This window comes from Polyodon spathula, chromosome 31 (assembly GCF_017654505.1).
Source record: "Polyodon spathula isolate WHYD16114869_AA chromosome 31, ASM1765450v1, whole genome shotgun sequence".
Taxonomy (NCBI): Eukaryota; Metazoa; Chordata; class Actinopteri; order Acipenseriformes; family Polyodontidae; genus Polyodon; species Polyodon spathula.
The window spans coordinates 1,844,856-1,860,273 of record NC_054564.1 but is presented as its reverse complement, the minus strand read 5'-3'; the positions used below and the strand labels follow the sequence as shown (position 1 = coordinate 1,860,273).

General features: G+C 41.0%; 1 protein-coding gene across 4 annotated transcripts in view; it reads right to left on the bottom strand.

Moving 5' to 3' along the window:
• LOC121303055 (calsenilin-like) overlaps positions 1 to 15,418 on the bottom strand; it is a 74,985-nt gene that overhangs the window by 11,939 nt on the left and 47,628 nt on the right. The window contains exons 1-2 of one of the 4 annotated variants that reach the window (XM_041233454.1): positions 12,963 to 13,047; positions 11,318 to 11,679 (exon numbers count right to left, since the gene is read on the bottom strand). The exons of 2 other annotated variants lie outside the window; for them this stretch is intronic. In XM_041233454.1, coding sequence (XP_041089388.1) covers positions 11,318 to 11,414 — 97 coding nt within the window. In that variant the 5' untranslated portion in view covers positions 11,415 to 11,679; positions 12,963 to 13,047. Of the gene's footprint in view, positions 1 to 11,317; positions 11,980 to 12,962; positions 13,048 to 15,418 lie in introns of those variants that run through there. One more of the 4 variants, XM_041233453.1, reaches the window with a different exon arrangement.

Here is a 15,418-nt window from a genome sequence, read left to right as displayed (position 1 = left end):
CCCAAAACGTTTCTCAAAATCTTAAAAAAGCCTCAGTTTCTAGCCACTTCCTTTAGCGTGACTGACTCTAAACAGCTTTTGTCAAAATAACATGAACAGAATCTTATAAAACTACTTGAGTACTCAAGAACATTATTTATATAAAGTGATTAACACAGGCATACACATACCTGCTTATTGCCACGTGGTTTCATTTAGTTGATATTAAATCCTACCATTTCATGCAACACTGGCAGGATTTAATTAAGACAGTAAGACAGTAGCAATACATATAACACAATACTGGTAGTGAAACTACACAATATATACTCAGGATTGTACAGAAATTGTGTGGCATTAGAAAGCTGTTATAAATAATTAAAATAAAAATAATGCATTATTAAAAGGACGATGGCTATTTAAATAACTAGACCATGCAACAGTCTCTTGCCACAGGGGTTGTACCGACAGACTGGAGAATTGCAAACATAATACCGATCCACAAAAAGGGAAACAAAACTGAACCAGGTAACTACAGACCAGTAAGCCTGACTTCTATTATATGCAAACTTATGGAAACTATAATAAGATCCAAAATAAAAAAAATTACCTATATGGTAACAGGGTCCTGGGAGACAGTCAGCATGGCTTTAGGAAAGGGAGGTCGTGTCTAACTAACTTGCTTGATCTTTTTGAGGATGCAACATCGATAATGGATAATTGCAAAGCATATGACATGGTTTATTTAGATTTCCAGAAAGCGTTTGACAAAGTCCTGCATAAAAGATTAATTCTCAAACTGAACGCAGTTGGGATTCAAGGAAATGATGCATATGGATTAGGGAGTGGTTAACATGTAGAAAACAGAAAGTACTGATTACAGGAGAAACCTCAGAATGGAGTGAGGTAACCAGTGGAGTACCACAGGGATCAGTATTAGGTCCTCTGCTATTCCTAATCTACATTAATGATTTAGATTCTGGTATAGTAAGCAAACTTGTTAAATTTGCAGATGACACAAAAATAGCAGGAGTGGCAAACACTGTTGCAACAGCAAAGATCCTTCAAAATGATCTAGACAAGATTCAGAACTGGGCAGACACATGGCAAATGCCATTTAATAGAGAAAAGTGTAAGGTACTGCACATAGGCAATAAAAATGTGCTTTAGAAATTACCAATTTAGTCAATGACCTTCTAAGAATGATCTCCATGAACAGAATTTGCCCAGAATGATCTCCATGAACAGAATTTGCCCAGAATGATCTGCATGAACGCACCCTCAGACCACACTGGCAGACACGACTGTGTTTCAAACTGGGACAAACACAAGCCATGAACGGAGGCCAACTAATTAGACTTCAGGTTCGCTGTGCAACACCAGGGTCGTTTCAAATACATCACTGTAAACATGACTGGAATTACTGTAACTCCATAAATATTTACGTCCAAAATATTTGAAGAATTGATTTAAAAAAAAAAAGTCATTTTTTACTCTAGTAATATTAGTGCTTTGTCGTAATGATAGCTATATTGTGTGCGTAGAAGCACCCGGGAGGCTAATAATAACAGGCTAGGAGAAATTAAAGATGCTAGCTCTGCCGCCTGATTATTTTTTTGCTGTTTTGTGGTGTGCTTTGCGATGCCACGGCGTGATAAGGCGCAATAGAAATGTAATCTGTGTAAAGATTAGGCAGTTTCAAACGCCAGTTTCGTTAGCGCTGTATGTACGTGATTTGCACGGACTGCAGATTCAGGCAGTACAACAGCTCAAGCCATCACAACTCCAAACGGCACGGGGTATTAATAAAAGGGCCGCAGCTCTGAAGCGAGGAAATACCAAAAATAACCCCTTCTTTAAATATTCTATTTTCAGATCTTGATTTGAATCAAATCCAACACGCATCACAACAGTAATACAAACCATGCAACACCTCTGAGGAATGAGAGCGGCAAGGTCGGAGCGGCACAACAATGTATCGCGAACACTGTCATTCACTGCCTGGTTTTTATTCATTCATTTGCAGGAATGGCATCTATTTCAGCTGGGGAGGTTAAAATGTTACAGTTCCCCTTTAAGATCGGAGGTCCGGTGATTAAGGAAACGGGCTTGTAACCGGGAGGACCCGGGTTCAAATCCCAGCGCACTCACTGTGTGTGTGTGTGTGTGACCCTGAGCAAATCACTTGCGCTGCGTCTTTGGGGTGAGGCGTTGTTGTAAGTGACTCACACACCCTACTCTCTGCTAAATAAACAAATAATTTAAAGCAAAATTCGTTGCACTTTTTAATTTTTTTTTTTTTTTTGAGCGTAAAAGAACCAACGTAACCAATATAAAGGAGGGATGGAAATAAGCTTCCTTTTGCATAGCGGTTTGATTCCAGGTGTTATTAGGAGCTTGATTAGTCATAGTGTGTACAGGCAACAAGCTCGGGTGTGTCTTGTTAAACCCCATAGTAAAACCAGGAATGGCTCAAACTGCTACGCAATGGGAGTCACACTGCCATCCCTGAGAAGACTAGAAGGAAATGTACTGTACAATTAAAAAATAAAACTTTGGATTGAGCGCCATCTAGTGGTTTGACTGGGCATTGCATATTGTCTGCACTTAACGACAAGTCATGAAAGAAATACACACAGCATGCTGCAACTAGAGAACCAAATGTGCGTCACAATTTCAAAGGGAATATTACAGAATTATATGGTGCTGGCAGCCACCATACTGCTAGATGCACAGGTTACCCCGAAACACACTTTGATTACAGTATTGTAAATATTTACCAAATTTTAAAGTGACCCAGAAATTATATATTTTTTAAATTAGTGTTTAAACCAGATTTTGTCCCAAAATCTAGTTCTTAATTAGATCCCTTTGGTGACAGGGATTAATGATGGTAAAGACACTGGTACCCTTATTATCAATTTGATATTAAATTTACTGCAAGAACAAAAATAGAAGAGAAACCAAAAGAAAAATAAGATCTTGCTTAGCTTCAAATGACTTGGTTACGCTATCACATGATTTGATTAGAACGAGGAAATCCGGCAGCTAGGATTCTCCAGACAAGCCCCAAGAAAAAGCAGATTTAGAGGAAAATACGAGCAATGCAAAACTGGAGCAAAAAACTCCAAAACACACTCCGACAAAATAATAATAATAATAATAATAATAATAATAATAATAATAATAATAATAATAATAATAATAATAATATATTTGAAGCTCCCTTGTAAAAAGCCTGACGTCAGCGCTCTGATGAATGTGTATCGCGGTGAACCCTAAATGGGTCAGGTATTGATCTGCTCTCTGTTTTCCATCACTCTCCCGTCAGCGCGGCAGGGCTCTGGTTACACTGGTGCTGCATCACCGCAGAATTTTTATAGATGCTCCCAAGATTAAAATAAAGACATTTCTCCTGACAACAAGCCCAGCTGACCGGTCACTGTCCGATAAAGAAAACCAAAGCACAAGAAAATACAAATAATCCACAACTATTCAAGACTCAACAGTTTAGAAACGCTAAAGAAAGTCAAATTCACATTGCATTTTCTGTCTTTTTATTTAGTACTTTTCATAGCAGGCCAAGATATGAGACTAGGGTGTGTGAGCTATGCATCAGCTGCACAGTCACTTACAACATCGCCTCACCCGAAAGACGGAGCAGAAGGCAGTTCAGTGACTTGCTTGGGGGATTTGAACCAGAGACCTGCTGGTTACAAGCCCACTTCGTTAACGACTGGACCACACAGTCTCCAATGTTTATTCATATTTCTTAAAGAAAAAGGGAAATGTGTAAGTGTCACACCTACTCCAAAAGTTTTGCATCACCTAGAATTTTAGGATTGAGACATAATTTAAAAAAAAAAAACAAACAAACAAACATAATTTAGATCTTTTATTTTAAGTCGCAAATTAAGTCTACCAGAAGCCATAATAGCAGTTCAGTAGTATTTCATGTTATATTTCGAAATGTCGCATTGTTCAATTTCTGTCTTAAGTATATGGAAAACTACGCAGCAGTGTGTAATTCAATATGTTAACATTATTCAGCAGGTTTCATTCGACTTCATGAAGCAAAAATGAGTTCATTCTATAGGGTGATGCAATGTGTTTAGCCACAGCTGCAGATATAGTGATGGAGAGTGGCGGGGCTGGCAGAGTTGAAAGGTTACATTGAATGGGCTGAGGAAAGGCTGGCATGTATGATTCCCCGTGTAAAAATGCACTGTGGTAACCTCTGTCTCTACATCTGTGCAAGCATTTCTGTTTCCATGCACGTAAACCCCACTTGTTTTCGCGTTGTTTTTGCATTAAAAGCTGGTTTTGATCATATGTGCAAACCACAGTCAACCCAGCTAAGACTGGTTCAAACCACAAACTTCTGCTAACAGTGAGGCTCTGTACTTCTGATCCGGCACACCAACACACCTCCAGTAAAGCAGAGGCAGCTCCGTTCATTGGTGTAGGTGGGGAATGTCCACTCCCTCTGGGTGCAGGTAATTCAGTTCAGTATATTAATGCTTGTAAAAGGTATTTCGTGGCATGCCAGCTGCCGAGACCTGTAGGTTTGCTTGCAGTGCTGTTGAGATGGTGTCCTGCACTGTCTGTCGTTTTGCTTTGTTCGTGAATGAAACTCTTTTGATTAAGCCTTAGTGGCTGAATATTTTAAAGAAGAAAACAAACTTTACACCCAGACAAGCTGAAAGTCAGGAAACCAAACTGTTAAGTGTTCAAAAAGCCAAAAGGCAAAATTGTTGTTTGTTACTAGAAAACAATTTGATTTTGAGGCAAAGACCTTGAAAAAAAAACAAAAACAAAAAACCAGCCGTAAATGAATCCAGAAAAGCCACAATCCTGTTTCCTGGAGAGAATAGCACACGGATACCATCACCAATCTCCCGCCAGCATTCTAGGGGTACAAATGCATTACGTAATACAGACACATAAAAGACAAACAAACAGGACAGTCAATAAGTCCCGCAACGATGCTAATCGACGGGTCGTCAATATTGTAGTGTTGAGCGGGTTGTAGGTTCTACCAGCTGGGACAGGGGCTAATCTTTAATAAAGTTATAATATATATTTTTAAGATGGATACACTTCATTACAATCACTACTCATAATTGTATTAACATCAATACATAGTCACTTATTCTGGTTCTTCATTCCTCATTTAAATGAGAAAGTAAAGAGGATTTAAAAGCACATTTCATTGTTTTACAGTCAAATCCTGTAAATGAAATTGTTTGCACTATTATTATTATTATTATTATTATTTATTATTATTATTATTATTATTATTATTATTATTAATACAGTGTTGTTATTACAGTATACCTTTTATTTATATCACAGGCTGCTTTTACTAGTAGAACGACCTTAGTGCCTTTAATGTGCAATCATTGAAATTTCAATTAGTTTGTCTGTGAAATAAAAAGTACTGTATTAACAATACTACAACAATAATAGCAATACAATCATTGTCATTTACAGTGTTTTGCTGTGAAACAACTAAATGAGCTTTTAAACAAGGAATCGAGGGTGCAACATTTTAATAAGTGACTAGCCTTTATTAAGGCTAATGCAGTTACCAACAGTAACTGTAATGTTTGTACAGCTTCATTGCTGTATTACAGCTTTATAAACTGGAGGTTTAAACATTTCCCATTTCTGCTGGGCAACGTCCCGCCTTCCTGACTTGTATCTATCACTGATTCGTTCTGAATACTTTAAACCCGCCCCAACTACTGAGTGACAGCACATTCCCACATTTCTATTGGAGACTCTGTTTGCGAGATTTAAAATGAGATTTCAATCTGGATGGAGGCTTGTTAACTGGATTTAAAGCTGCATTACAGGTAAGATACAGAGGATTTAAAACTGAATTGTGGCAAAATGTACAAAAATGCCTCCAAACAAAAACCCCAGAAGAATGTGCCCAGAGAGATTTCCTTGTGGAAGACAGCAAAGGAAAGAAGAGACAACTGAAGTGTGCAAGTACTGTCGAGTTACCACTATACATATTTTGACAGGAAAAAAAAAACGCTCAAGCATTTTGGAAAGTAACCGAAAACACTAATTTCATACAGTATATCAAAAACGATACATAAAACTTGAAAATAGCTAAAAATAAGCACCGAAAAATACAATTAATAAAACCCAAAAAACAGAAGCCCTAAACATGACCCCTGCCTGGGTGCTGATTGAGTTAATCATCCTGGAGCTTACCGTGTCTGCCGTTCCCTGCAGTGCCTTTACAAGCGCCAGGATGTCAGAAAAAAAAGTACAGTGCAGTCCGTTTATAAGAATCAAATCCGTCCCGGGTGTTTTGATTCTTATAAGCAGACCGATGTGATTACTGTGGTGCAGAATCAAACTTTTAGTATGAGAATGAACCCATTACACTGGCTGCAGTGTAATGGGTTGACCACTAGCTGTCCAGAGTTCCCGCATGTATACACGCCCACGAAAAATCCACAGCTGCTTTCCTTAACGAATTATGGCTAATAGTCAATTGGTTAACTGCTTGTTAAAGTTAATGACACCTTGATAGAAATGGCTTAGCTTTGTGATGGGGTATAGAGGCGTAAGGAAGCAGAAGTAACAAAAAGAAACCAAAACTAAGATCAGGGATCTAGTGTTTGCGCTCCAGCTGAGAGCTCGGTTTACTTTGTTTGTTTTATTAGCGGTTGTTTACTCCAGCCTGATCATTTACACTGTCCTCAGCCACTCTGTCACATTACATTTTGCAAAAGTGTGCCGTCAGCAGTTTAAATACAGTATACAGATGTCAATGGTGCTCAATCACTGAGGACAATACATTGAAACAAGTCCTCGTGGGTAAGAGGCTTGTTATATGATCACGATTATGTTTACTCAAGGCTGCAGAATCCTATTTTACTACAGTACACTTGAGAAGCGATCGTTTCGTCAGGGTGCCTAGTTTAACTGCCATGCAGTATTATGTGTAATAGCCTTTGAATTAAAATGACATCACAGTACAGTATTTTACTGTCAGCACTACCACTGCATTTAAGCATCTGTGGCTTGCTTATTTTCAGTTGTGATGCAAACCTTGCACAGTTTTTCACTAAGCAGAGATGCAAAGCTTTGCAACCCCCCCTCCTCCTCACCGCAATCCCACTCCCTCTACATGCGTATCACGCAATAACACTGCTGCACTCAGTATGTATTCAATGAACGTGTACTCACTTTATTGAAACACATTTTCACTAACATACCTGCACAACACACCTGCACAACGCAGTCTCGTTTGATTACAAACAATGCAGTATTTTTTCTGTATCATTGCTCTATCCACGCTGCGTACATACCTAATCACGCGAGATGTGATCAAATTCAAAGGGAAGCAGGGTGGCTCTAGTGGTTAGAGCTGAGGAGGGACTGGGAGGAAGGGAATCAGTGTGGCTCTAGTGGTTAGAGCTGAGGAGGGACTGGGAGGGAGGGAAGCAGTGTGGCTCTAGTGGTTAGAGCTGAGGAGAGACTGGGAGGGAGGGAAGCAGTGTGGCTCTAGTGGTTAGAGCTGAGAGGGACTGGGAGGGAGGCAGTGTGGCTCTAGTGGTTAGAGCTGAGGAGGGACTGGGAGGGAGGGAAGCAGTGTGGCTCTAGTGGTTAGAGCTGAGGAGGGACTGGGAGGGAGGGAAGCAGTGTGGCTCTAGTGGTTAGAGCTGAGGAGGGACTGGGAGGCAGGGAAGCAGTGTGGCTCTAGTGGTTAGAGCTGAGGAGACTGGGAGGGAGGGAAGCAGTGTGGCTCTAGTGGTTAGAGCTGAGGAGGGACTGGGAGGGAGGGAAGCAGTGTGGCTCTAGTGGAGGAGGGACTGGGAGGGAGGGAAGCAGTGTGGCTCTAGTGGTTAGAGCTGAGGAGGGACTGGGAGGAGGGAAGCAGTGTGGCTCTAGTGGTTAGAGCTGAGGAGGGACTGGGAGGGAGGGAAGCAGTGTGGCTCTAGTGGTTAGAGCTGGGAGGGAGGGAAGCAGTGTGGCTCTAGTGGTTAGAGCTGAGAGACTGGGAGGGAGGGAAGCAGTGCGGCTCTAGTGGTTAGAGCTGAGGGACTGGGGAGGGAGGGAAGCAGTGTGGCTCTAGTGGTTAGAGCTGAGGGACTGTGATGGAAAAGAAGCGAGGAAGGTCCAAGATGGGAACACCGAGTTCAGGACGGGATTACGATATACATATATATATATATATATATATATATATATATATATATATATATATATATATATATATATATATAGTGCATGTCATGCCCTTCATTTTTCCTCAAGAAGTCGAGTCCACATTTAGCCGCAGAGAAAGGAAGCCCGTTCAATACCTGCTCTATTATTAATGCAGGGTAATACAAGACTATCCTGTGGTCCCAGATTTTTTACAATAAGAGAGCAGGAGGGAGAGAGGGAGGAGAAAGAGAGACGTTCACAAAGCACAGATAATCTGCATTGGAAACACAAAGGAATTCAGGAACACACCTTAAAAACAAGCCTGTCTGTGACAAGGGCTGAATCTCAGCTCTCATCATCCACTGTGCGCACAGGCAAAAAGGACTGAAATACAGGGAGCTGCCTGCATGGCCCTGAGACACTGTCATACAGTTTAGAAACGGTGCTAAAGAATGCCCTTAGCAAGCTTCATCAAGACTGAATAGTTATCCAGATACAGTGCGTGGAAAAAGTGGCCATAAATTAAAAACAAGTTCTATATGTGAAACAACGTCAAGATATGCAGTAAGGGTAAAATACAGACAAACGGTCAAACCGACAGCCTCCATATAGCCCAGATTATGATACACAATCACTTCTGCTTAAGAAGATCCAGCAACTTTCATCACAATCAGACAAGCTGCTCTCTAGCTAAGCAAAACCTTTAAATAACATAGAAAAGAGCGTCCGTACAGACAGCCAGCCAGACAGCCAGGCAGACAGACAGACAGACAGCCAGGCAGCCAGGCAGGCAGACAGACAGACAGCCGTCACATACCCAAGGTTAAGGTACATCATGTATAACGTGCGCCGAAGCACAACAAAACACACGAACAGGGAGTGAATCTGACCTACAGCACAGGGAATTACAAATCTATAACTAGAATTTAATTAGAAAACTACAGCAAAAACAAAACACAACAATACTGTTGCTGAGAAGCCAGAATGAAAATTTATTTTAAAAGTAGGGCAGTGGTGTGGCAAGTGGATATTAGGGTGTATTATGTTCCGCTGAGGTTTCAGACCTGCCAAAACAAAAAAAAAAAACATTAAAAAAAAACAACAACGTCAAATTTGGGGATTGCAGTGTGACTTTCCTTAGTTTGAATGACAGTCGCTTGTGCAACATGACCCCACACTCTGCAGCACACCACCAAACACTCTACTCTCAGGCCTCAGGCCAGGGGGCATTCCCACCGCTTCGATTTGTAATTGCTGATGGAAGAATAGATTAAGACTGCTGGATCCAGAAAGGATCAATCAATCACGATACCAATGTGAAAGAGAACGCCATGGCGAGGTCATTATTACCAAGACAGAGGACAAAAGACTGCAGCAAACTCAGTGTTAGGAGGCTGTGCGGTCCCGTGGTAAACAAACGGGTTTATAACTAGGTAGGAGATCCCCGGTTCAAATCCCAGCTCAGCCACTGACTCGCTGTGTGAGACCCTGAGCAAGTCACTGAACCTCCTTGTGCTCCCTCTTTCGGGTGAGACGTTGTTGTAAGTGACTCTGCCGCTGATGTACAGTTCACACACTATACACTGTATTATTAGGACTGAAGTCATTGTATTTTGTATCTTGCTCTTAATTGTACTGTAATTCTTTGTATACAACTGGAAGTCGCCCTGGGTAAGGGTGTCTGCTAAGAAATAAATAATAATATAATAATAATAATAATAATAATAATAATAATAATAATAATAATAATAATAATCTTCTGTTGTCGTTTCTGCTCAGAACATTATTTATCAGACTTACTAAGTATTCCTGCAATACTTACTTAAGTATTCCTGCAATACATTGCCCTTTTCAATCTGTTTAGTGGGGGTACAACTGCAATTTCTGTCCTCCCTACAACTATAAAAAAATCAGTTTCAGAGGGGGCAGAAATTATAGCTGCGCACCCCTAGTGGTCAACTGACGAACCACAATTCAGCTTTTGGAAGCTTGATAAATAACAATAAGCAGAAGTATAACCACAGGGAATGCCAGATAACACACACTGGAGCACAACACACCAGCGAGCGGGGATACCGACTCGCAGTCTATTGCAGTCAATTCCAGAAATTGGTTATGTCAAGACCCTCAAAATAAATGATCTTGTTATCTCGGCGTACCGGTTTGGAAATGTCTGGATCCTGATACAGTTTCTCTCCTGATCTCGATGTGACTCGTTTTACACAGCTTGAATAAGGTACTGTTTTAATATTGTGCCGCTATGCCAGCATAATTTTTCTGTGTACAATATTGGAACTTAAAGAGTAAGCAGCAGGGTTTCGAAAAATAAAACATTACCCACCCCCCCACGTGTTGCTAAAACTGTTTAAATAAGGTACTTATTGTCATTTTTCTTTTCAGTGTTAACATCCTGACAACTTTTTGCACTCATAACTTCAAAGTCTGCTTCAAAGCTGCTTTCAAAATGTCTGCTCTAGTGCACTGGGGTTTCCTCTAGAGCGATTTAAAAAAAAAAACATAGCAAGTGCTCTGGCTTTTCTGCTCTGTACCACGTCCTGGATCGTTGCTGTGTTGCCTTTTTGACAATGTGGACAATAATCAGTGCACTAGAGCGGACATTTTGAAAAGAGCTTTGAAACAGACTTTAAAGTTATAAGTGTAAAAAGTTGTCCAGATGCGTTATTTGAACAGTCGTAGCGACACATGTGGACGTGGAACGCTAGATTTTTTAGAATCTTTAAGGTTGTTTTAGGATGCGGTAACAAAGGAAGTAAAACATAAAAAGAGGCACCTGTTAAACCAAACTTAGACAACTGTTACAACGAAGCAACGAGCTGTTAAACAAGACAGGGTTGCAAACAGAGCACAGCTAGAGCCAGCTGGAGATCCGAGGAAGAGGAGTCTGCTGCACTCTGCATCTCCAGGACTGGTAGTCTTTTACCTGTACTGTAATGCTTACTGTTAGTCTAAGTTTAATAAAATAAAGTATTGAACTTACATACTCTTGTAGTATTGAGCGAATTATCCTGGGTCAATGCAGAAAATAACATTCACTTAGGCGAGGGTTTTACCCGTGCGAAAGAGCCACAAGACAAGCGCCCTGTTACAGGGGACTTCAGAAGGTTGCAGCCAGTTATAGGGGTCCATCCCCCAGCCCCCTTACCTTCCATAGGTTCAAGGACCCCAAACTGCTTGAGGACGGCCATGAACATGAAGAGGACCACCCCCACCGCGAGGATCTCCATGCCTTGAATCCCCATCCCGAACGCCGTGGGTCGGTGCTCATTCAGAGCTCCCCCGCGACCCCTCGCACACTCCCTCACCCTCTCTCTGTCTCTCCAAGGGGTGTGGGCCGACAGTAATCCACAAGACCACTGAACACACTGCTCAGTGGCCCATTGCACAACTCCCAGCGCGTTCTCTAGCTTCTGTCAAAGTTCAATGAAGTTTGAAACGTCCTGGAAAGAGCGTTTTGTCTTGGGCTGTAGGGGTATGGCGCACAGATCCCAGGCAAAACAAAGTGAACTAAAAAAAAAAAACAGACGAATGATGGTTTTAAGTCAGGACGACGGTAATCTGCCGGCACAGGGTAGAAAGAGGATTTTTTTTTTTTTTTAAACACAGTTTTTTTTTTTTTCTTCCCAGCGCTGGTTAATGACAGAAAATAGATTTCATTAACTGCAAGCCTGAATTTCTACAAGTACACACAATCATGCAGTGCCTGGTGGTGTCTGACTGCTGGTTCAGAATTCATTGTAAATACATTAATTTGATTTTTAAAAAAAAATATATATAATATTGTTTTCATTTGTTTCCTCGGTTGGAAAAAAAAAAAAAAAAAAAAAACACTGAGTTTTGAAAACAAAAAACAAGCTTGCTGTTGGTTTCCTACTGCTTATCTAGTAAGTTTTGGGAAATAGAAAACATTTAAATATACTTTAAATGCAGTTCCTCAATCAAGTTGCCCGGACATTTTTTGGCATAAAAAAAGAAAAAGTAAACATTTAAATTTTTTAAAATAATTTAACGACAAACGTACAATTAAAAATAAGAAGACTAATAATGTTAGTTCTAGTTACATAACCCATCTGACAGACTGTATGATCCCTGCTGTAATGACTCTGGTCTGGTCCACTCTCTCCAGCCAGTGTTTGTTCTGAAAGCTGCTACTTAAGGCTCTGCAGGGTAACGTGACCCAGGCAGGCAGCGCTCTGGAGCTGGGTCTGGTCAGCGCTTCTTCCGCAGTCCCAGGGTAGAGGTCTGGTGGCTAGGTATCCTGCAGCCTTCTCTCCCTCTGCACGCTGCCTCTATACTGCTTTCCATAGGCTGGGACTGGACTTAGGAGCCAGGCTTTGGTCTGCTCTCTCTCTCTCTCTCTCTCTCTCTCTCTCTCTCTCTCTCTCTCCTGTGTCACGCTCCCTCCCTCCCTTTCTTTCTCTTCTTTCACCTCACTATCTCTCTCGCTCTGCCCCGCGAGGTTCTTCCTTGAAGCTGAATTCCCTCCCTCTTTGTGTTTGTCTCTCTTCCTCTCACCTCTCTCCGTCTCTCCTGTCTCGACTTTCTCTCTCTCCTCTTTCACCTCGCACACGCTATCCCTTTTTCTGTGTATCTCTCTCTCTCTCTCTCTTGCAGTGATGTACTACTTGGCACAGACTTCTCTATCTCCGCACTTTCATTCCATTCCACCCTCTTCCTCCCCAATTCTCTGACTTTCTCTTTATCAGTTCCCACTTGGAACCCCCCCCCCCCCTCATTCTGTCATATTCAAACTTTTATTTGTATTGGTTTCTATTGTTATTTTCACTTACCTTTCCACTTCTCTCTCTCAACCCCCTCTCTCTCTCTCTTCCCTCTCTCATTACACTTAGACCTGACAGCACTGATTGAAATGAAAGCAGTTCCCAGAGACAATGTTGCGAAAGTTTTAGCTCTGGGAAAAAAAGAAAAATAAATAACAAGCAAGAAATTCTTGCGTCCTCGTTTCATTTATTTAATTTATTTTAAAAGCACGTTCCCCGCCCCTTCTTGGGCCGGATAGCCAGGGTATCTATTACAACTCTGGAGGGGAAAGATGAGACTTGATAAGCAAGGAAAAACACAGAGAGAGAGAGAGAGAGAGAGAGAGAGAGAGAGAGAGAGAGAGTGAAAGAGAGAGAGGAGAGGGAGAGAGAGAGAGAGAGAGAGAGAGAGAGAAGAGAGGAGAGGGAGAGAGAGAGAGAGGAGAGAGAGAGAGAGAGAGAGAGAGAGAGAGAGAGAGAGAGAGAGAGAGAGAGATGGGAAACCTTAGGGGTTGATTTGATCAACTTATACCTTACCAGGAGAGAGGGAGAGAGAAGAGAGAGAGAGAGAGATTGAAAGAGAGAAAGACTCCTAGAGCATAGCACTTAGAGAGAGAGAGAGAGAGAAGCTTGAGAGGAGAGAGAGATTGGTAACAAGAGGTGTGTCTTACGCCGAGAGGGGGAGAGGAGGAGATTGGAGAGGAGGAAAGAGAGTGGAATATGGAAGAGCGAGAGAGAGAGCGAGATTTGAGAGTGAGAGAGTTCCCTAACTTATATTGTGAAATGACGTAACGAATGGAAAGCGAGGTACAGTACAAAAGCTGAGAAAATCCATGCGAGGAGAGAGCGTGAGTCGCGCGAGAGCGACGACGGGAGAGAGAGAGAGAGAGAGAGAGAGAGAGAGAGAGAGAGAGAGAGAGATGGGAAAAGCTTAGGGGTTGATTTGATCAACTTATACCTTACCAGGATAACAAGAAAAAAGCCTTTACAGAAGGGATTGAAATAAGACTCCTACTGCATAGCAGTTACCATCCATGTCATGTTTTACGACAAGCGTGATTAGCCCCAGTGTATAGGTAACAAGCTCAGGCATGTCTTATTAAACCCGTAGTAAAACCAGGAATGGATCAAACTGCTATGCAGTGGGAGTCCTATTTCCATCCCTGTACATCGGTTGATGATTCTGCAGTGCTGTCAAGCTGTTGCTCATTCCAGACGTGCATGAGGAGGGTAGACAAGGAGGCCACAGTAGGCTTGTGTTTTTGTTAAGATACTTCTCGTCCTCAAAACAGTGGAGTGGAAATAAGACCCCCATTGCATAGCGGCTTGATCCATTCCTGGTTTTACTATGAGTTTAATAAGACACATCTGAGCTTGTTACCTATATGCTATGGCTAATCAAGCATCCAGTAAAACCTGGACTAGGTCAAACAACTTTAGAGCAGAGTTATTTGCATCCCTACGTTTGTTGGAAGAGTATATAGAGGATACACCATGACGGTCCAGTTATTCCATGCATGAAGATCGAAATAACTAATACTGCCTGTTTACAGTCTTCCTTTCGAATTAAATAACCACAGGCTTTTAAACACTAGATCTCTCAGGACTAATTCTCTCATCTGCATTATTAATGGGAGGCGTGTGCCTGTGGGGGGGGTCCTTTCTCTTTTAGAAACAGCTGAGCTGGTGTAACTTCAGGGAATCAATTCCCAGTTTGCACGACGCAGCGAAAAACTTGTGACCCCTTTATCGAGAACAATCATTTTGTACAGGGATGGAAGTAAGACTCCTGTTGCATAGCAGTGCCACCCATTCCAGCTGTGTCTTATTAAATAGTAGAACCAGGAATGGATCAAGCTGCTATGCAACAGGAGTCTGATTCCCATCCCTGTTTATAGAAACTACAGACTGGCACGCTGTGTCGCACATTTGAAAAATGACTAGAATGAAGGTATAAATATATATATATATATATATATATATATATATATATATATATATATATATATATATATATATATATATATATATATATATATATATATATATATATATATATATATATATATATATATAAAGTTTGAGAAGAAGGAAGACTGCTGTGTGCCACAATGATCAATAAGAAAAAAAGCATACTTTATGTACTTAAAAAGGTAGAATAATTGATTCATTGATTTGTAATCAATTATTCTACCTTTTTAAGTACCTAAAATATCCTTTTTTCTTTATATAATATATACACACACACACACACACACACACACACACACACACACACACACACACATATATAATACATTTTTCAACTTGATAAGGACTTGTAGTCTGAAACGTCCTGATTTCATTGATTTTTAAAGGAGGTACTCACAGGCTTTTGATGCCATGGTAATTACATATATATCATTTTCAGATTCTCTCAGTAACTTCAGAAATCTTACCAAGTTTCATCACGGCTGGATATGCGCTTCTCTACAGACACGTGAAAG